Raw genomic sequence first — 23,869 nt, 5'->3', positions numbered from 1 at the left:
TAGTATTTAGCTTGAAGTCAACCTTTTAAGAAAACAGAACACAAGATCGTATTGACAGAAAATGAACCTTACTGTTCTGAACTGTCGCTATTATTAAATGGTGTATCATTCAGTTCAACCAGAGAGAGAAGGAGAGGAGAGAGAGGGAGAGAGAGGGAAAGAGAGAGAGGGAGAGAGAGGAAGGGAGGAGGAGGGAGAGATCCTGGTAAGACAGTGGGTTAGCTGCTACCTCTGTTTTACACAAAGGGAGGGAGAGAACTCCAGGTAAGACAGTGGGTTAGCAGTGGGTTAGCAGTGGGTTAGCAGTGGGTTGTTTTACACAAAGAAGAATGAGAATAAGGAAAAGCAGATTCTACCCAAAATAGGAAAAGAGGAGGAGCTTCCTTAACTTGTAAAAGGGCCCCTGGTGAGACAAGATAGAAATGCAGATGAAACCACGGGACCTGGAGAAGAATCGCCCACCCTGGGATCTGGTTCAGTTCGGATTGTCAAGTTAGAACATGGACGCAGGCTAAAGACAAACACAAACTGGGAAGTTTTGATATCTAATAACTTAGACATCATAGAAGTGTAGTCAGAAGATATCAAAGTGACTATATACTTATAAAGGGGCCAATTCATCAAGGATATGTAACAATTGCAAGTGTGACTGCACCCAAATTGAGGCTCCCAGTTTCACAAAGCAAACACTAATGGGTATAAAGGTATTGCATGGGTCCTGATACAATGATAGTGAGTGACCTCATCAGCCCCCTCTCCTCTTTAGATAGTTCACCCAAACAAAAAGGAAAGGGAAAACAGCAAAGTTAAACTATCACAGCTCATATGCACTGAGCAGTCATCTGGAGAGTTTTTCTTCCAACATATAGTAGTGAGATTTGACTCAGCAGCAATAATTTTTAATAAATATGAAAAAAGGAAAATATTTTCCTGCATCCCATCAGGAAATAATAGCAGGATAAGAGAAAGCAGTCGCAAGTTAAAACCTACTGTGTAAATACACAGAAATAAAATAAAGCACTTGGAATGAACAGTAAAGACTTTGAATAACAGTAGTTATTACAGAGACGAGGAAGGAGACGAAAAATGTCTGACATCAGATGAAAACGAATGTACAACAGCAGAGCGCCTGGTGTACAAGGAGTACGTTGAAGGTAGCTGAGAGGGAGAGCTGCAGTAGTAAGCATTTGCACAAGAAAGCAAGATGTCTCAAATGTCCTCAGGGGGCACTTCAAAGTCTCAGAAAAAAACAAGAACAAGCTAAAAACCTCAGTTCGTTGGCAGCAAGAAATAATAAAATCATAGCTGAAATTTATGAAATGGAGACCAATATGCAGGATCAAATAGTTAGTTCCCTGCACAGAATAAGCAGGGGTGACAAAAAATAAAGATACATAGTGTAAACCCAAGGAAAGGACTCACATTGACAAAGCTGGGCATGGAGGGACCGCTGGAACAAGTGCCAGAGAAAGGAAGAAAGACTAATAAATTTAGAGAGGAAGGGGGAGTGGTGCTAAAGGCAGATGACAGTGAAATGAGAGGATCGGAGGAAATCTTTTGAAACAGACACCCTCAGAACTAGAAAAGAGAACACACGGATGAGTTTCAGAGTCTACCAAAACTGAGTCCAGAGTCTCGTGACAGGTGTCTAAGCAACAAGACGGACCAATAATTCAAAGTATCTCTGCAAAGGAGAGCTAATGAACAGACAGGTTCTGACCAATCCTCCCAAACACTTAACCGAAGCTAACATCTATGCTCCTCACACTGTCACATAAAATAGGGAATTAACACAACCAAAACTCACACTAAAAAGCCAGCCTGGCCTTGATACTTCAAACAAAGGAACAAAACCCCAGGGGGCTGGCATAGAGCTCAGTTGATAGAGTGTTTACCTTGCATGTATAACATGAGGGCCTGGTAATCGCTAACACTATGTCAACAAGGACTGCGTGCTTATAATTCCAGACTCAGGAAAGTAAGAAGTTCAAGACCACCATTCTCAATTACACACAACTTTGAAGTCAACCCGGGCTATACAAGAATCTTAAAGAGAAGGAAAGAAGAAGGAAGGAAGGAAGGAAGGAAGGAAGGAAGGAAGGAAGGAAGGAAGGAAGGGAGGGAGGGAGGGAGGGAGGGAGGAAGGAAGGAAGGAAGAAGGAAGGAAGGAAGGAAGGAAGGAAGGAAGGAAGGAAGGAAGGAAGGAAGGAAGGAAGGAAACTACAGACCAATTTCCCTCATGAACATAGATGCTAAAATGCTTGGAAACTGAATTCAAGATGTATAAAAACCATGTCCTGTAACTAAGCTGGCGTCTTAGCCAGGGATTTAAGAGTGGATCACTACATACAATCCAATAAATGCCAAATGGAAAAATACTTAAGAACATAAATCATATGTAATCATCTCAATAAATACAGAACAGCTTGGCAAGTTTCAAAATTTCTCAGAATAAAAGCCCCGAATAAACTGACACTATATGGGACATGTCTCAGTGTCACAAGTGTGTATTTATGTCAACATGCCAATTTGAGAAAGAGTAAAAACATTTCCTACAAAACTAGGAACAAGATAAGGGTGCCCACTCTTTCCATTTCTATTCAATATACTACTTAAATGCTTAGCTATAATGATTAGAAAACATAAATAAGATAAATATAAGAAAGAAAGAATTTAAAATATCCTATTTGCTCATTATAGGAACATGTGCTTAAAGGACCATAAAGTCGCTGTAAGTTCTCATAACCTCTCATCATTTTCAGAAAATTTGTGGATTCAAAATCAAAAAACCAGTAAATATTCTACACCAATAATAAACTTGATAAGAAAGAATTTAGGGGATGGTTCACTACACAATTGTTTCCGAAATGGAAAAAAAGATTCCTAGGAATAAAATTAACTGAGACTTCCATAATAAAATGTTTGAAACATTATAGAAAGAAATTGAAGAAGAGGAAGGTGAAGATCAGCTAAAAGGAAAAGAAATGAAGAAAGGCGGAACACACACACACACACACACATATATATATATATATATTAAATTCATGTACCTGAAAATGGTAAATGTATCCTACCTCAACAAATTTAAGAAGGACTGGAGAAGACATTAGAAAAAAGATATAAAAAGCTCATTATTGGTCATTACTGTCAATATTATGACAGCTACTGTGACCCAAAGCAGTCTAGTAATTCACTCTAAGTAACATTAAGATTTTCAACTTTTCACAAAACTAGAAAAGAATAATTTGTTTCCTGTACAAAATCCAATTCAAACTGGATCAAAGAACCTAATGTAAGATCTGAAACCCTAAATCTGTCAGAAGAAAGAGAAGGAAACCTCTTCAGGATACAGACAAAGGCAAGGCCATTCTGAAAAGGACTCTAATAGCATAGAAAGTAATATCAAGCATTGACAAGCAGGGCCATATAAAATATTAAAAGCTTTTTCAAATTGAATAAAAACAGACAGGCAATGTAAGAAACAGCCTACTAATCATAAAAATCCTCTTAATCCATTCAGTAAATGGATTAATAAACAGAGTACACCGTTCTCAAAAGAAGAAACAGAAATGGCCAGGAAAGGTATAAAAATTTGTTCAACATCTAACTGAAGTTCCTTTGAGGGACTCCATCTTATCCCAGTGGAGATGAACCAGAAACACAGATGACACAACAGTGCTGTCAAGATGTGGGACGGAGGAGCCTCCATCCTTGCTGGTGAGAATGCAAACTGGGGCAGCCACGTTGGAAATCAGCATGGGGCTTCCACAAAATGACTAGAAATAGAACTATTGACCAATCACATGGCAGCTGTGAAGCTGCCTGACGTCATCATAGCCGCTGTCAACACTCCTGCACAGAACATCTACTGCTGCACTGTGCATGGTGGCTAAGATAGGAATCTAGCCCAAGTGTCTACTAGGAAACAAATAGAGAAAATGTGACATGTATTAACACACACATACACACACACAAATATACATGCATACATACATACAAACACAAGAGACAGACACACACACAAATATACATGCATGCATGCATACATACATACATACACATACACAGACAGACACACACATATATACAAGCATAAATACATATATACATACATACACACAGAGACAGGCACATATATATACATGCATACATACATACATACATACACAAACGGACACACACATATACATACATACATACATACACAGAGACAGACACACACATATACATACATATATATACATATACATACATATTAGAGTTTTATTCAGCCTTAAGAAAAGTAAAATTCTCTCATTTGCTGGGAAACAGAGAGTACTAAGATATGCTAAGCCAGATAGACTACATTCAGAAAGACAAATACCTTCAGTATATCCTTTAGAGAAAATGCATGGATGTAGATGGGGCCACATGGAAAGAAGAGGTTCAAAGGAAGGGAAAAGGAAACAGGACAGAGTGGCATGGTGGGTGTAAAACAGAGCAACAAAACCCCACAGAGTTTCTCTCTTTTACATACATGCATACATACATAGGTATGTGTATACACACACACACACACAAAGACATACATACCTGCACATGTGTGTTTTGAGAGCAGAAGGGAACTCTTGAAGAAGGCAGCAATGATGGGCAGAAGAGACACAGATGAGGATGGTAGGGGAGGAAGACATATGTGTGCGAAAATGTCAAGATGAAACCCATGACTTTTTCTACAGAGGACCCCATCTCTCTTAACTCCACTTCAGGGAGATTCAATGCCCTCTTCTGGCCTCCGCAGGCACCAGGCTGGTAAGTGGTGCTCAGCCATACATACAGGCAAAACACCCATACAAATAAAATTTTAAAATTATCCAGGTGTAGTTTCCACCTTTTGTCCCAGCACTGAAAAGACAGAGACAGGTGGATCTATCTCTGTGAGTTCAAGGCCAGCCTGGTTTATATAGCAAGTTCTGGACCAGCCAGATAAAGACCCACCACTGCCCAAAATTCTTTAATGTAATCACTGAAAAACTTTCAAAATAAGACAAAGAGCAAAGGTGTTCGCTAGCCTTACAACTGTCACAAAACTGGAGAAGAAACACTGGAAATTTACTGGATTCGGGGAGGTAGATTGGTTTTGAATTCCTGGACTCTGTGTCTTCCTACAGCCTCCTAAGTAGCTGAGATCTCCATGTCTGTGGGTCATGGGGAGTCGGGGGGGGGGGACGACAACATATAATTAATTTCCTCACCTTTTCTACAGGATGGAACCGTGATTTTCAAGAAACTCTCAGGGCGATTGTCTAAGACTTCAGAGCCTACCAGACAGTATGCTTCTGGAGACCAATTCAAGTAGATGCCTTGCCGCCAATACATCCTGTTTGGGCGTAGTGCTCTCTCTGAAAGTTTAAATAGATCCATATGCATCCACTGATTACTAACTGCTTCATTAACTAAAGGGGGAAAAACTGCCACTTATACATTAAGTAAAAATAATATATATTTGTTTTGAGATGAGCATGCATTAACTTAATTATGAGACCTTCTTCAAATGGATACAAAATATTTCCTTAATATTTCAATTGTACAAGTTAATTACTTTGTATACTACCTGATATACAGTATAAACTCATGATACGCAGTTTGACATGGTTAATATATAAATAATCATAAGTAAGTTTTTAGTCTTTTTTTAAAAAAATCAATTCTCCTATTAACACCATTCTTGAACTTTGAAGTGCATTTTAGCTACCTTTTATATTCATTGATACCAAGAAAGACAAGCTATTTTTCAAAAACCAGTAACACTTGTGTCATCTTTTGTCCAACACCCCTCCCAAATATTTCCCTGTAGTGTTATAATGTTTCTTACTTTGGAAAGAAAGCTTACCATATACACATAATTTTATCCTTTCTCTAAAGTCCCTGAGAGATGAGCAGGAGAGGGATCAGAGTTCTTCTCTTAAAAGGCCAAGGCCTGTTATATTTGCTGAGGAAATATAACATTTCCTCAGTTATACATTGGTTATTTTCATATTATTCTTTGTTGTACATGTGTATGTATATGTGTGTGTCGGAGAGTGTATGTGTAAGAGAGTTTGTATGTATTTGTACACATGTGTAAGTATGTGTACTTGTGTGTATATGTGTGAGTATGTGTACATGCACGTATGTGTGAATACATGTGTGTACATGCATGTAAGTGTATGAGTGTGTGTATGTGTGTGTATATTGAGTGTGTATGCATTTATGTATGTGTGTGAGTGTGCATGTGTGTGTGTTCATGTATGAGTGGTATATACTTATGTGTATGTATATGAATGTGTGTACATGTGTATATGTGTATACGTGTGTGTGTATGTGAGTGTGTGTACATTTATGTATGTGTGTGAGTATGTATGAGTGTGTACATGTATGAGCAGTATATACTTATGTATATGTATATGAATGTGTATACTTGTGTGTATGTGTGTGTACATGTATGTATATGTATGAGTGGCATGTACTTATGTGTATGTATGTGAGTGTATGTACTTGTGTGTAGGTGTGTGAGTATATGTACATATGGGTATATGTGTATGTTTGTGTGTATACATGTGTGACTGTGTAAGATACTGTGTGTGTTGAATGCTTAAACCAATGGCTCCCACTAAACACCACCCTTTAAAGTGATTGCTTCCTGTTTCCCAAGTCTTGGGAAGTATAACTTCACAGCTGATGCAAACATATCTAATGTAAGAACTAAGACCTTTTCTTCCAGAAAACTGCAGAGGTGGGTGCATGCTCATGTGTTGCTCACGCTTGTCTTCCAAACAGGCTAACTCTGGGAAATGCCATGCTCCTCTTAACATTTCTTTCAAGGTTGTCCCACTAGTAGCTTTAGGAAGTACATACCTCGGCCAGAAAGCATGAAGGGTGAGATTTCAAGTAATCGGTTAATCAATCTTGACCAAAATCCCATGGGAAAGTATGGCATTTCGTACAGCCGGATGATGATCTCGGAGTTCTCACAGTGGGGGAGCTCTATCACTGGCCTGTGGTCAGACAAGCTGCAAAGGACAGGTCCTGTCAGAAACCCACGAAGGTGGCCTGAGCATGGCGGCCTCAGCATGGTACCTGGTGGCCCGAGCTTTTTACTGCCTCAATCCCAAGGAAATAACTACTCCAGACAATGGCATTTCAAAAAATAGTAATCTCTTGGCATATGACCTTCTACATCAAGAATTTGGAGGTCACTTCATCAACTCAAATATATGCACAGATGGAGTAGATGGATTAAAAAAATTCAGCAATGTGCACTAATACATTAAGACAATTAGTGCAAAGGCAGATATTAAGATTATGGAAAACTTGAATAAATATGTGTCCTAGAAACAACTACATATCTACACTTGGAATTGGCTGTATCCATTAAGTTAATTTGAACTATCGGCGCTTTAGAGCATTTCCCATTTACTTCCAAGGCAATATGAGAATTCTCTACAAAGTTAGAATATACTCCTCCCCCATGATGCCCTGTTCATTTAAACTCTCTTGGAAACTCACTTTCTCCCTTAAACTTCCATTATACAATATAACTGCTAAATTGCCAAGTAAAGATGGATGCACATGTGCACAATACTTCTTTACTATTAATCTTCACCAAAAATAATGTACATGTTAAGCCAAATAGCCACTATATGCATGAAATCATTTATCTTTTTAAATATTAATCAACTGCAACTTATCTTTCAAAATATATGTCATGCATTGCCAAAAAGCTTACCAAAGCTGAAAGTAAAACATTAGTGTATCTATTACAGAAAAAAAACAAAACAAAACAACAACAACGCTACTTTGTCAACCAAAATAATGTAATCTGGTGAACTTCTATTGGATTTTTTAAGGTCTGTCTTACCTGCTTGGAACCAGAAGATATTCTTCCCCTATTGGCAATGCGATCTGAAATTTTTCTAATAGTTTAAAGTATTGCATCATGTAGTTCTTCGGGAATCGCTTTTTCTTTGAAAGGAACTTTTCCACATCTCTCCGGGAAATGATGCCCTTGGGATGTTTCAGACAGCCGTCCACCTTCACTGTCAAGATCTGAAAGATTCCAACTCACGATCACTGTCTAGTTAGAACAGACAGGCAAGATCAAATTTCTGCCGCAGCCAGATAGCCTGGGATCCCACTGGGATATCGAGTTTAGAAGCATTTGGAGAACTAAGGAGAATTCAGATCCCAATCCCAGCACTCATTCTATAGTCTCATCACAGGCATATTCCTATACATTCCTAGAAATTATTGTCTAAATAGTCACCTGACAGGTCGGCCATATAGATTGACATTTCCTTGACAGGAGTCAACTTCTATCAATGGAAGAGAGGTAGTATGACAACTCCTGGTTACAGGCTTCCACCGACCGAACATGAGTTAGTAAATCAGAAGAGAAGCAGGAGAATCTGCCTTCTAACATAACACCTGGGAGAATTCAACACCACTGAAGCACTGGATATTACTGTGCCAGTTAAGAATACAAAGGTGGCTCCAAAGGACCTAAGTCCAAATACAGGCTCTACCACTGGCTGTAGAATCTTAGAAAAGGTAGTTACTGTATTTGTTGTTGTTGTAGTTGTTGTTGTTGCAGTGAACACACACATATTTTGTTAACAACTTTAAATATCAGTGGCTTCAATTCTCCAATCAAAAGATACAGGCTGACTGAATGGGTCAAGAAACAACATCCACCTATCTGTTGCTAGAGATAGGCACTGCCTTAGAATCAAAGAATGGACAAACATACTCTGGTCAAATGGGACCAAGACACAATCAAGCATTGTCATCTTAATATCGGACAAAATGGACAGCAAACTGCAACCAATCAGAAGAGATGAAGAGAAACATTTCATTCTAATCAAGGAAATAGCTAGCCAAGAAGACATTACTGCTCTAAACATGTATACATAAAACTCTGGTGCATCAAATTGCATTCATTTTTAAAAATTGGTTTAAAGACACATATTAATATCAGTACAATCATAGTAGGTGAGTTCTCCAACAGACAGGTCATCTTCACAGAAAATAAACAGAAAAACACCAGAAGTAATAGACACCATAAAACAAATGGTCTTAACCTAAGTCTACAGAATATCCCACCCAAACACAAGAGAATAAACATTTTATTAGCTGCACACAGAAGCATTTCTAAAATAGGTGACATTCTGGGACACAAAACAAATATTTACAATGTTAAAAAAATTGAAATAATTTCTGGTATCTTATCATAATTCTAGAAAACTCAAAATTGACAGCAAACACATCTCTAGTAACTACACAGACTCATGAAAATTAGATAACTCATCACTGGGGCTGTCGAGATGGCTCAATGGTTAAGAGCACTGACTGTTCTTCCAGAGGTCCTGAGTTCAATTCCCAGCAACCACATGGTGGCTCACAACCATCTGTAATGGAATCTGATGCCCTCATTTGGTGTGTCTGAAGACAGCTACACTGTACATAAAATAAATAAATAAATCTTAAATAAATGATAACCCATCACTGAAAGACAAATGGATCAAAGAAGAAAACAAAAATTAAGAATTTTTCAAACTAAATGAAGATTAAAAACTAATACGACAACACCTATTAGACACATTGTGAGTAGTCTTACAAAGAAAATTTAGAGTTATAAGTAGTTCATTTAAAAAAATCAGAAAGTACACAAATGACTTAATGGTATAACTCAAAACCTTTGAAAAATAAGAACAAACCAAATTCAAACCCAGTCGACATTATTAAATAATGAAAATCAAAGAAGAAATAAATAAAATAGAAAAAAAGAAAAAAACATACAAAGAACCAACTAATCTAAGAATTTGCTCTTGAGAAGAAAAATAAGATTGACAGATTCTTGGCCCAACTGATCAAAAGAAAGAAAAAGAGGACCCAAATAAAAAGAATCAAAAATGAACTAGAAAACATTACAACAGTTGCCAAAGAAATTCAGAATATTGTAAGGGAATAGTTTCAAAACCTGTACTCCACTGATCTGGGAAACTTAAAAAGAAGTGGTTAAGTTTCTACATTACCACCAAAATTAAACCAAGAAGAATTCAGCTACCTAAACAGATCCATAACAAATGGGGAGACTAAAAACTAATAAAACCTTCCAATTAAAAAAAAAATGTCTGGGGCCACATGTATTCACAGCAGAATTCTACCAGACTTTCAAAGGTCTACAGACAGTCCTTTTTAAACTCTAATACATACATACATACATACATACATACATACATACATACATACATAAAAATAGAACAAGAAGAAGGAGAAAATAGCCTTCCTGAACCCCCTCTACAAAGCCAGCATCACTGTAATACCAAACAAAGAGAAAACCATAGGCCATTATCCTGATACACGTGGACTCGAGAATGCTCAAAAATACTTGCAAGCCTTGAGAAGCCCTTCCTTTGAATTGTTGGTCTGTCTTCTCCAAGAGACTCATAAACATTATAGACTACTGCGGTTGTCCTTGGTTGCCCCAGAGAAGCAGAAGATAAGTTGTTGTTATTGAAAACACCATGTTCTACAGAGGCAAGGTCCAGAGACCGCTGACCTTGAACTGACTTGAAAGCCTTCTCACCGAGGACTGGTTTTCATGGTTCCAGAACACACTGTGCAATCTTCCAAAGGAGGGACGCAAGCAACAGTCCTATCCAGCTACGATGCCTGTGAACTATAACAAGGTGATGTAGCACAGTAATCTAAGAGGGGAAGAAGTAGCACACACGGTGGTGGTAACCAATGGCTCTCTAATCAGACTTCTGATCTCTTCAACAAGATGGAAACAATGCCTGGCACTGCAAACCTATCCAGCTACTCAGGGCGGGTGAACTCATATTTCTTAAAGGAGAACCTACAACCACCACTGTACTAAACCAGCATCATTTCTAACTACATTCTAAACCTTTGTCCTTACACCCACAGGAAGTATAATCCTCACCCCTCATCAAGGAAATTCTTCACAACAGATGGAAACCATTACAGAAAACCATAACCTACAGACAGGCAGATTTGTGAAGCCCCGTGCGGTAGGGGACCCTGCCACCAGACAGAACTGGTGAGGTAGCGGTAAGTTCAGAACCCCAATAAAACTCATAACTAAGAACAGCAGAAGTTTGAACTAGCTCCTGACCAGATGCCTGTCCCGGAGCACGGGACCAGGACACCCCATTAAGAGGGCTGTAACAACTTGTCATGTAGCATAGAGCTTAGAGTTCTCCATGCTAATGAGGTTTCTAGGGTCCCTGAGTGCAGCTAACGAATATCCCTTCCTAGACAGGCCTCTTCCTTTTGCCTCCCCGAGTGGTGTGTGTGGTGTTCCCACACGACACCCCAAAGGCCAGGCAAAAAAACCACTCAGAGCCCCAAAGCCCAGTCTCCATGGATACATTAAAAAACAAACTCTCCCAATGAAGTCTCTTGGAACATTACAGAAGAGAGGGTGGGAAGATGGCAAAAGACAAAGGCTCATGGGAGTTTCCGATGAGACTGTGTCTTCTAGGCACATCAGAACTTTCTCTGTAACTTCTCACCAGCATGGCTGCCCAAGCATTAGCTTAACAAGGAGGACACCAATAGACATGGTGATGTGGGTAGAGCAGAGCCCAGGAGGCCTCCATCCTGCACAGAGAACTACAGGCACCTAAGGGATGCTGAGAGTGGGAGAGACAGGCTTAGCAAGGGAAGAGCTCACTAACTAGTTACCCAGTATCAAAAGTTCAGCAACATACACACAAGTAACGTTGCGCAGACAGAGCAAAGTTTATTTAGAAATGTGTGTGTATGCATTATACATGCATGCGTGCAGCTATATTTTTTTTAAAGATCATGGATTTGGGAGAGGGTAAGGAGGGGTATATGAAAGGGTTTGGAGGGGCTACAGGGACTGAGGAAATTGTATAATTATATCAAAATTTCAAAAGTAGAAGTAATTAAAAAAGGAAATAGTAGAAATAAACACTTAGCATTTTCAGTTTCCAATTTATCTTAATATTATCTCAATTTTATCGCCTTTAAAGGGCCTATAATTTCTTTTATCTACCAACTCAGATGCTTAAATTATAGCCCTTCTCAAACAAATAATAGGCGATATCTCTGACATATTTTACCAAGAATAACTCACCTCTCTACCTGATTGGTCACATAGGTCTCTTTAATAGCTCTTTATTGCATAGCTGAATGAGTTTTGCAAACATATCCCTTGGGGCACAGCATGCGTGTTCATTAGACCTTCTTCTCCACTGACCACAATGATGTGAAGTCATTCCTTGCGGGGGGGAATTGGTCTGGTGCTGCTATGTATTCAAATGCTAAATACTGGAGCCCATTATCTGATTGCCCCTAGGAGGAGATCCTTCAGGACAGCAGCTTTTGTGGTGTAAACTGTGCCCCCCCCCTCCCAAGTTATTCATGATTGGTTAATAAAGATGCCTCCACCTTGACTGGGCAGAAGAGAGGGAAGCAGAGGGAAGGTTCCTGGGCTTGGGGGTCTCAGAAGGGATCATGAAAGAGCAGGGAGGATAGGGGAGGGACCCTTATGGTGTAGCATGGGTCATGAGTGCATAGCCATGAGGCTGGCCTGCTGGAACTGGAGCAGTCAAATGGAACAGATGCACGTGTTCATGGGGATTATGTCAGGGACATAGACAAAATAGCACAGAGGGCTGATCTCTGCCCAGCTTTAGTGCTTTCAGGCTTATTTTAAACCTATGGGTTTCTGTGTCTTTTTATATGGGAACTAAATGGTCTGCTAGATATTTGAAGACAACAAGGGGGCGTAACAACCCCCCACCCAGAATAATAATTACACCAATTCCTACCCTGCCTCAGGGACTCGTGGAGGTGAATACCCCTATATATTTTTGCAGATGAGTATCAGACAAACTTGCTCTTATTTTTACATGCTATTCATGGTGTTATTCCCTTTATTTCAATGTATCAATACAAACAAAAGTGATAACTGCTGCTCCATTGGTAACAAGAAACTTAAATTATCATTTTACTGAAATTTTAAATCTTCCAAAATCCATATTTGGCTTGCTTTCTTTCATACCTTTTAGATTGTCTTGAAGTTATTTTTAAATTTAAAAAAATGTATGCCTTAAATTATCAAACAGGTCAAATCAGTATTAGATATAAGGCTATCATTTATCTTTTGCTTACATTAAATTGGGGAAACAACATGAAAGAAAAGTATCTTTGAATTGTTTAAAGTCTTGATTTCATTTTTTCATTTAAAAACCAGGCACCATGACTCACACCTACAGTCCCAGCACTTGGAAAGCTAAGGCATGGCTATTGCTGTGAGTTCAAATCCAGGCTACCAGTGAGTTCTAGACCGACCTGAGCTACATAATTAGTTCTCTAGGCTAGCCTGCACTACAGAGTGAGACCCTATCTCCCTGATCCCAAATTCAGTTAAACTGGCATCCTAGAACTATACTTAAGCTAATAAAAATTCCCTGGCGTTTCACAGTAATGATTCCACAGAATCTTCAGACACTTTTCTGTGGTCATGGTAAGAGCCTACTTTGGTTTGGTTTGGGTTTGCATTTGGTTTGGGTGAGTTGTGTCTGCTGAAACGGAGCTTTTTTTTTACTTTTTGTCATGGGGTGTTTTGTTTGTTTGTTTTTGGCTTTTGCTTTTACTGTTGATTAAAAGGAAAACTTATGTGAACCCATTCCTTCCTCTGTAAGACAAGCCTACCTTCTAATAACATAATATATGTGTGTTAAGTAAATAGAAAGTTATCAGTTTGGGGGTGACATTATCCTTCTCTAATTTATATAGAGTTTCTGTCTGCCATGGTGCTGGACTTACAAAGCAAAACTCACAGGGTGAATGGGACATTCTCCTGGATAATGCATTCACCCACATATACTTTCTATTTGACTCCATATTTGACATGTTTCCTTTCATACCTCTTGAATTATTTTGGAATTATTTTTAAATTCCAAAAAAAAAAGAAAGAGAGAGAGAGAGAGAGAGAGAGAGAGAGAGAGAGAGAGAGAGAAAGGAAGAAAGGAAGAAAGAAAGAANGAGAGAGAGAGAGAGAGAGAGAGAGAAAGGAAGAAAGGAAGAAAGAAAGAAAGAAAGAAAGAAAGAAAGAAAGAAAGAAAGAAAGAAAAAAGAAAGAGAGAGAGAGAAAGAAAGAGAAAGAAAATTGTATGCCTTAAATTACAGGTCAAATCAGTGCTAGATATAAGGCTACCATTTATCTCTCACTTACTTTAAGTTAGGGAAACAACATGAAAGAAAATATAATTGTCCTTTTTAAAGAGAAGACACAAAAGTTTAAAACAAGAGAAAACTGATCATGCATAGAAGAGATGTGCTCAATCCAGAGACTGTGCCCCTAAGACAGGGCACCATCATACACAGTCAACTCATGCCATCTGCTGCACTTGGACAGAAATGTGGAAACCAATTTAAGTATATCAACCATTAGAACAGACACATTGCAATAAATGCCAATTACACTGACGTTGAAATGTTCTCTCCGGGTATAGGATTTAGCCTCAACTGAGTTCCCTCTTCAAAATCACTTCCCTTTTATCTTTAAATAGATTTAAGCAGTACTATTCAAGATTGCTTAAAGAAATTCAATTAGCATTGTGGTTTAAATGGGAGAGACATAGCCAATATGAAAAGAGATAATCATGTTAGAGACTTGGGGAGCCATGTGTAAAGCTGCAAATTATGTTCATAAATGAAATAATTGCCGATGAATGTAAGAGCTAGAGGCCTCGTCCCTGAATTCTTCTGAACTATGGATGAGTGAAACACAGTGGTCCTTAGCTGTGGTGGCCCTGTATGACCCTACACTATCTTGAAATGTCCAGACAGAATTTTACTTGCCAAAGCTGAGATGGTACAGCTATAGTCTAGAAAGTAGGTTGACAATATGATGCTATCAACCCTACGGGAAAGATCCACTACAATTTTTTTTTTTTTGGTATTTGTTCTACATAAACTCATTGCTAATGTACTATTATTGGGAGGAAAAGTTATTTTCTGTGTTAAACATGAACAGAAAACAAGATAATCACCAACATAGCTTTCAAAAGTATAAATAGCTGGAGCCCAAAAAAGTATCTTCTATAGTCTTTAAATTATTTTGTTTTGTATTGATCACAGGGATGCATGTGTTCCAGGCTGATCAGGAACTCTACATAGCTGAAAATGACCTAGAACGTCTGTCTGTCCTTCTGCCTTCAGCCTCCAACTACTGACTACCGAGCACACACTACCATGCCTGGCTTTCCTGCCTTAAATAGATTTCATAGCCTCATTTGCCCAGTTCATTCATAACATATTTACATTAAAGATTTCATAATGTTTTTGTTCATTTAATGAAGCCAGCAACCTAACTTACCACTGAGGTTTAGATATTTGCCCATGACTTGAAAACAAAGGCTTGTGAACTTTCAGATCCATGTCCGTTCCAGGAAGCTCTCCCAGCAGTCTTCCCTGTCAAGTGGTCTATAGTTCTTTATATTCACAGTAGTCCCAGCCTTCTCTGATCAAAACCACAAAAATGCTAAATTCTCTGGGAACCCCCTACTCTACTCTTCAGCTGTTGCCTCAGGTCCCCCAAAGATAAAACACCAACCTGTGCCATGACTTTACAAAGCCACTTGGGTTCCACAAAGTACAGGTCACTTAGCTGCAAGGCAGGGTCTTGAAAATGCAGAAGAACTCCTGCAGTGGAGAGTCATCAAGCAGTGAGAAGTGGGATGTGGAATAATACAAAGCCCCAGAGACTCCATTGTAGCTGGTTACACTGAGGATCTCACAGAGAAGGACCCTGGAGACCCTGACCTGGCTGTCCTCAGCTCCCAAGCCCCAACAGCATAGAGGGAAGTATTTCCAAGCTATACCACTTGTTCATATCTTTGTCCATATTATTTCATAAGTATATTTGAAATACCAGCCTGCATTGAAAAGTATACATTAATAAATGCAAATTCACAATATTCTCTTGAACCTTCTACGTGCATAGTATGGATATTTTAATTTGCGTATAGATAAGAACCGATACATATCTCGCCATATCTGATTTAAGGATCATGAAGAAAGGGACTCCTGAAGGTATTTTCCATTCAACAGAATACATGGATCCAAACAGTTTCCTAGCCGTTTACTCTGGGACTACAATCAACTGATAGGTTTCACAGGCATTAGACATGGCATGGGGGTGCAGTGTGCTGAGATGGTTTCACTGTGATCAAAGACTAAGCAACAGAGAGAGCTTACACTACACTTCCTGCTGCCTAGAGTGATCCCAGGGCACCACACCAGTGATAACGCTTATATAAAAGCAACTTTCACGCAAACAAGAGTTAATGTGAAAGGACATCGTTACATTGTTGCATTGTGAGTCGGGTGCCTCATCATAGCAAATCTGGGTCCCAGAACCCATATGTCTTCCTTCATTCGCACACAAGGATTCTTTCTTACTTTGTCCTTAGAACATTTCTAAGTATACATTTTTTTTTTCTAGGATACAGTATATGATTCAATGTTCATACACACGGTGGCCTTTCCAATAGATAAGATCCATCATTGACCTGCTTAAGAATTTTATTGACGTTCTCTTAAATTTTGAATACGGATCACACACAAGGTTCAGATATCTCTTCAAACTGTCATGGCGGGACACTGGAGACCAGAATCCAGGGTGAGCATACGAACCCGACTCATTTAGGAAGTGAACGGCGTGTGGGAGCTCGTTCTCATCCAGCTGCAGCTGATGTTCGTTCACGAGCCGTAACAGGTGTTTCCGGTTAATCACAGGAAACTCGGTCGGCACAGCTTTACGCTCTGATAAAATGATTTTCTCCAGTTCTACGTAGCAATCTGGAATTAGCTGCCCAACCACAGGCTGATCTCGGATCTATGAAATTACAAATGACAAGGTGTTAAAAAAAAAAAAAGACTATTTAAATCACAGATGGGTTATATGGTAAATTCAGCCATAACAGTTTTTATGCGGTGCACATGGTTTTTTTTTTTTTAATAAAATTTAAACATGATACATTATGTGAAACCTATCGAAATGGTAATGAATAGAAGATGAAATTAAAGTAAGAAATTTATGGACACAGAGTCAATTTGGAGGGAAAAAAATCTGCAAATAAAATACCATGGAAATAGTTATCTAGTAATACAAAAATTCTATTTCAGAAACAAAGACAAATAACTAACCAAGAATGAATTATCTCATTGCGTAATGCACTGAGTTTATATGCAAAGCATCGGGGCAGGGGTAAGATATAAATCCATTATGAGAGCTTGGGATATTTCTTTCTGAGATAAAACTATATCCACAAGTAGTGGACTAGTGAACTGTAGATATCAAGAGTTAGGACTGAAAACACGAAATCTCACCAAGTTGTTTTTGCATGGAACTTTAAACTCTGGAAAATGAGATTTATTTAGCTGCCGATGATCCCAACCTGACAAAAAACCCTTTGTCTGCAGCAGTCGTGAGAGACAGAGAGCGAGATTTTTCAGTGAGGGTCTTGAGATCATAGTGTCTATAACAGATATCTTTTTTAGGCTTTTTTTTTTTCCTCCCTTGAAAAGTCTAGTTTTAAAGAGAAAGGCAACTCTTAAAAATAGCAGCCAAACAACTGCCTCTGACCACCACCAGGGGGCAACCTCTTCCCGTGTCTGGATCCATAAGATGCCTCCATTACTTCCACCCATTAGAATTTCTACTTGAATTCTTAGGCTCTAAAACCTGGGTCTTTCCGTGACACATAAACACAAAACTGTGTCTCTCTCCTCCCTAATTGCACCAAGAGCTTTGTTTCCAGCATCCAGAGCTATTGCTTCCATATTTTTCAACAAACAGTCACTCAGGAATATATGACCCTTGTGCCAAAAAACAATCTATAATCCTACTAACCATCATGCTTTTCGTCATTCCTCACAAATTAAGACGACATAAAACTTCAATTTCAAGATTATGTTTTAAGTTTAGGGAGGAAACTGACCTACAGAAACAAGTGACTGTCCCACAGGAAGCAAATCAAGCGAGGGGGGAGTACTGAAGGGCGGGTACCAGGCAGCAAAAAAGATGGCTGCTCAGGCAATGGGCTGGAGAGAATCGAAAGGGATGCAGTTCAAACCGACTGCGTTGTTGACCTTTCTCCTTTCGCCTGGTAACGGACTCATTTCTGGGCCGATGTAAGGAAGAAAAAAAAAAAACCCTTCTAAAGAGCATAGGTTTATGTTTATAAATACAAGGAAAGATTGGGAGAGAGAGTCAAGGTGGAAGGAAAAGACAAATGAGATGGGGCTGGGTGCTCTCTGATAGACTCAAAGCTGCTCCTTGAAGAAGGGTTGCAAGCATCACCCAGAAACAAGGTCCCAGATAGGTGGGCTGACGCGCCTCTCTCAGAAAGAACCACGGAAGCAAGCCAGCGCATGCTCAAACCAGCATGCCAGAATGAGGAAGCCATTAACACCACCCACTCCTTTTTAATAATACTGCCATTCCAGGCAGCATGTTTTTCTTCTCTGTATGGAGTTGTTTGAAAGGCTCTTATGTACGTAGAAGGAATCTGGCCTTACTGATTGACAGGGATAATAACCTGCAGCTGTCTCAGCCGAGTTTGAACCTGGATTACTGACCGGGTCACCTCCCTACGGCAGCATCAGCCCCCACCACTGACCCAAGCATCTCTCTTACAGGCTTGCTTCAACCAAATTCAGGCTTTTACAAAACAAATTCACCTTCTGAAATGGACTTTTAAATACCGCATATATGCTTTAGCAACAAAGGAAAAAGGAAAAACGAATAAAATCTCTCCAAGTGTCAGGTGCAATTACAGCCCCTAGGGCACTACAGAGACAAACCCATCCACAGATGGCCCATTTCTAAGAGGACCAGAACCTGGTGTGACAGAGCTGAGCTGACAGGGCAGGGCGCTGCAGTGCACAGCGGGAGCTTATCCTTCAACATCCAAATTGGAGCTGTTCTGAGAGTGTGTGCCTGTGGCCCAGTAAGTAATTTCTCTGGGATACGCAGACCTAACAGGGCTCTGGTTACATCCTGACATCTCCAGAGCCAACAGAGTGACAATCATTGTGTTTGCCATGCTGAAGCACCCAGAGCGTTCTCTAGAAATCTCAACCGTATTCCCTTCCTGTGAATACTAGAAAGGAGCACTCTTCCGAATGACCCATGTATTAATATTTTCCTGAACATGGGGTTTATCAAAGAGAGTGTCAGGAATTTAAAACACAAGTCTTCGGATGAAACCTAGCTTATACGAATTCGGTAATTATTTATAGATTGCTGAAAACCAACCAGTAGGCTTGGCAACTGGCAGCGTTAAAAGGCAAAATTGGAATGGAAAAAAATTGAAACCACCTGAACTAAAGTTATAAAGGAATCACATAGACGGATCAAGATACAAACAGAACAGGGACTCTCAAAGGAAGCGCCTAGCGGTCATTGGTTCTCAACCTGTGGGTCGTGACCCCTGTAGGGGTAGGAAAGGGGGGGGCGGGTCAAATGATCCTTTCACGTGAGCCCTCCAAAATAACACTTTCACAGTGGTCACCTCAGATGATTGGAAGACACAGATATTTACATTATGATTCATAGAGGTAGCACAACTATAGTTATGAAGTAGCAACAAAAATAGTTTTATTATGGAAGGTCGCTACACGAGGAACTGTGTTAAAGGGTCGTAGCGTTAGGAAGGTGGGAACTTCTGTGCTAGATAGGACAGAGTGTCGCAGAGGACAGGAGGCCCAGGCACCAACTTCTCTTTTAGCCTCTGGATGGAACCCCTGGAGAGGAAGCTGGGAGATCGGACATCCGGGTGATTTTCTCGGTGTCCTGGCAATTCCTCTCCTTCTCAGGATCCTCTAGTTATTTTTATTCCCACTTCTATGAATTATAAATGAAGTGTGGCATAAATAAATAATTTTTAAATGAAAGTACTTTCATCGTTTTGAACTATGAAAAAAAAAAGAAACCCTACAATTTCCAGATAATTGCTCTCTCTCCTCAAGGTTTCTGACATTTCTAAGCAGAGGCATAATATGACAAAAAGAGAAAAAGGCTTACTTAACTAGCAGCCTGCAAGAGGCACACACTCTCCCACCTTGACCACCTAGTAGCCTGCAGGGGGCGCCCATCCTCCCACCTTGAAATTAAGGCTCTCATTTATGATGGTTTTCCGAAGCTTTGCCAGCGCATCTGACTCCTCGGTGGCATTCACAAAGTGGTAGTCCCGGATGGTGGGGAATCCTCGCTTATTTAGGAGTTCCTTCGTGATTTTGCTTATGCAGGCTTTCCGCTGCTTCTCATCAGAAACATCCAAATGTGTGCCCACCAGAATCACCGGGGAAGAAGAGGCACGAGCCTAAGGAAACAGAGACAAAACACTTCCTGTTTCCAGGGAGAAAAAAAAAAAGCCTTCCTGGTTACATTTATGCTGAAATCTGCTATGTAGGATACTCCGTGCTGCAGCAATGACAGACTCAAGGACTTCAGAGTCACATAATAACAGCTGTCTTTCCTTGCTGCTACTGTGTGAATCTTGAAATGCAACCGTGTGACACAGCAGCGTCTTGAGAGCTATATGAGAGGCTCAACTCCCAAGGACAGAGCCCAAGGAACAGGTTTGAAGGTCCTCACAGGAACCGAGATGTCAGGTCCCCTCCCTGTTCCTTTGCCATAGAGCATGAGAACTCTTGCCCTTCCACCTCCCACCATAAAATGGCATATCAAGAATGGCCTCACAGATTCCAGCCCCAAGGTGCTAGACTTCCCTCCCTCCAGAACTGTATGAGAGAAATCTCTGAAATTTGTAAACCACTCCAGCTTGGGTAGGCTGTTACAGCAGCAACTGGCAACTGAGATTACTTCCTTAAACCTAAATAAAAATGATAACCACAAAACAATTTAAAAATTATTATTATTATTATGCCCTTAATAGTCCAACTCTTACCGCTTCCAGAATCCCACATAACCACGATAGTATAGTTTTTCTTTTATTTTAATGTTTGCTCAGAGCAAGTTGTTTGCATGCTGCACTTCTAAATAAAGCGAACATCCAGTAAACTTCAGGCTACGTCAGAAGCAGTGCAAACTGCTTCCATTTCTTTCTTTAGCTGAGAATTTTATGCCCTGAATTCACGTTAAAGTCATGAATTTTGAACAATGGAAGACAAAACCCACCGTACTATTTGCCTAAGTTTCTGTGTGAACTATAATAATGTCAAGAAAACACGGGCTTAAGGAAGATCCAAATTACCAGATACAGCCCAGGAGCTACCAAATCCTGTGCCCAGATATCCTCCTTGGTGCAAGCCCTCCTGAGAAGTTTACTCCCAGAACTGCTCCCTGGGGCAACAGACAGAAATCACAGGGACTCTTGTCACAGTCTCCATTCCAAAGGTCATGATGTTACAGTGCAGCAGGTAGACACTCAAGAAATAATAAAACAGAGAGACCAAAGATAGGAGACAAACAGTCTGGGGCTGTTCAAGAGGCAGGATCCGAACGCTTCCCACTAAAAGGTCACTGAAAATATACTGGTCGTGTGCAGAGGATGTGTGGTATTATTCCGTTTTAAGTCGGGGGAGTTGGTATGTCAGTTAACAAAACAGTGTGATCAGAATCAGTTGTGTGTCTGTGCTTTCAGATTTTACACCGTAACAGGATTTCAGAGCCTAGTGACATGTAACCGTGTGGGATTCCCCCTTCCATATCATTTCTCAAACTCTGAATGCTTCTAATGTAAAAAAAAAAAAAAAAGTAAAGAAAAAGAGAGAGAGAGGGAGAAGGGGAGAGGGGAAGGGAGAGGGAGAGGAAGGGAGGAAAGAAAGGAGGGAGAGAGGGAACATTCAAAACAATTGAAAGAACTGTTTTTGTTTTGTTTTGTTTTGTTTTCAGATATATCACGTTATAAAGACATTTTAAAAAAATAACAGAATGTAGCTGGGCATGGGAGGACACATCTTTAAACTCAACAGTCCAAAATTTGAGATCAAATTTTTGTCCATCTAAGGCCTTCCTGATCATTCATAGAGAGTTCCAGGGCATCCAGGGACACATAGTGAGCCTCAGCCTCAACAAAACCCCAGAAGCATAACATACAATAGTGAGCAATGATCACACTCTAGTCCCACGTGATCAGAAGAAATCACCTTGATATTGAAGAGCCAGGGCTTCATGGCGTCCACCTCTGCCTGCCCCTTGCTGAGATCATAGACAGCCAGGTAGAGAGCTCTCTGGGTCATGAAGTGGGGGTGAGTGCTGTAGAATTCCTCACGACCTAAAAGGAGATATCAGAGGCTTGAGTCTTTCCCATAGTGGGTAGGACTCGTTATGAAATAATGAGGGGGCACAGCAAATCCTTTGGAGGAGGGCAAACAACAGACATCATTCCCATGACAGCTTTGAGAACCACGATTAGCTGCCAACCAAGCAATTACTTTAGACTTCTCTGCTGGGGGCTGGCATTGCTCTCTGTGGAGTGTCCATTCTGGTGACAAGGGCAAAATCTGCAGCTAATGGGCTTGGGATAATCTTATAGGATCCACTAGTTCTTTTTCTACTGGATCAGGAAACTCGGTTTTACAATTTCTCTTCAAGACGAAAGCTAAAACAACATCTTGAGTACCTGCAAAATCCCACACGTTTAGAACCAGGTCCTTTTTCCTTTTGCCCCGTATTTGGAAGGACCAGTCTCGCACGTCTATGCCGACCGTGGCGCCCTGCGTGCTAAGTTCTGGTTTCTTCATTTTCATGAGTTGTTGCAGTAAAGTGGTCTTACCACTCCCCGTATTTCCCACAATCATGAGCTTCATTCGGTTGTAGGGTACAGCCTTTTTCAGACGTTGTTGTAGAAACCTAGATAAAAAGAAGCCGCGTAGCACCCTACCAAGCTGTGTGCCAGGCCTAAGTTGTTCCACAGAGAGTGTGTAAACTCAAGCATGTGAAACTGTAACCAACAAGACACATGCCTTCTATTCTATTAGTGATTTCACAGTAGTCAATGATATTTTGTAGCACTGACAATTATGTATGGCATGCTATCTCATCACCAGTTATAATCAAAATCCCAAAACCTGTTTGCAATATCTGCTAAGATGCAATGTGTACATAGATACATATACTCATGTAAATATGGGAGGATATTTAAACAGTACAAGGAAAAGCTTAACCATTATAAAGTTTAAACTTTACAATAGCACAGAATCAAATAAGTGTATAAATCAAAGCCCATTTTAACGAAGGTTTGAAAATGAGGCAGCCTTGATTGTGTTATATGCACATACGTACACATACATATATATGTGTAGTGAAGCACATACATATATATGTGTACGTATGTGCATATATTGTAAGTATAGTACAAAATAGATATTTATATATGGCATTGTGACACAAAGATAGAGTGTCATTAGTCCTGTATACAAGAACACAAGGTCATTCATTATCTGTTCATTTGAACTATATAAGCTATTAAACTATCAAATAATTTTAACATTGCTATTCTCAGTAAACTTAATGTAAAATTAACTGAAACTAAATCAATGTGCTAGATGGCTCAAGAAAAAACTCATTTAAAATTTAAAGGTACCAGTAGTTTTAAAAATGTAACAGATATAGAAAATACATTCGAAACTGTGCTAGCTACTGCCACATTTTAATATCTTTATTTTTGAGATTATAATATTAATTACATCATTTCCTCCTTCGTCTTCCAAACCTTCCCATAAGCCCTTCTTTGTTCTCTTTCAAGTCCAGGGCCTCTTTTTATTTATTTTTTATTTATTCTTTTTTGCATTTTAAAAATTATCTTTAATCTTTTTT

The 23,869-nt window shown here is 39.7% G+C and overlaps 1 protein-coding gene across 2 annotated transcripts in view; it reads right to left on the bottom strand.

The window, feature by feature from the left end:
* Lrrk2 (leucine rich repeat kinase 2) overlaps positions 1-23,869 on the bottom strand; it is a 141,681-nt gene that overhangs the window by 43,267 nt on the left and 74,545 nt on the right. For both annotated transcript variants that reach the window (XM_029469790.1, XM_021183253.2), the window contains exons 29-36: positions 22,674-22,903; positions 22,198-22,325; positions 20,190-20,408; positions 16,717-16,918; positions 15,635-15,723; positions 7,877-8,064; positions 6,874-7,028; positions 5,232-5,378 (exon numbers count right to left, since the gene is read on the bottom strand). In XM_029469790.1, the coding sequence (XP_029325650.1) occupies positions 5,232-5,378; positions 6,874-7,028; positions 7,877-8,064; positions 15,635-15,723; positions 16,717-16,918; positions 20,190-20,408; positions 22,198-22,325; positions 22,674-22,903 (1,358 nt within the window). The remainder of the gene's footprint in view (positions 1-5,231; positions 5,379-6,873; positions 7,029-7,876; positions 8,065-15,634; positions 15,724-16,716; positions 16,919-20,189; positions 20,409-22,197; positions 22,326-22,673; positions 22,904-23,869) is intronic.

The sequence above is a fragment of the Mus caroli genome, chromosome 15 (assembly GCF_900094665.2).
Source record: "Mus caroli chromosome 15, CAROLI_EIJ_v1.1, whole genome shotgun sequence".
NCBI lineage: Eukaryota > Metazoa > Chordata > Mammalia > Rodentia > Muridae > Mus > Mus caroli.
This window is presented reverse-complemented; position numbering and strand designations above follow the sequence as displayed.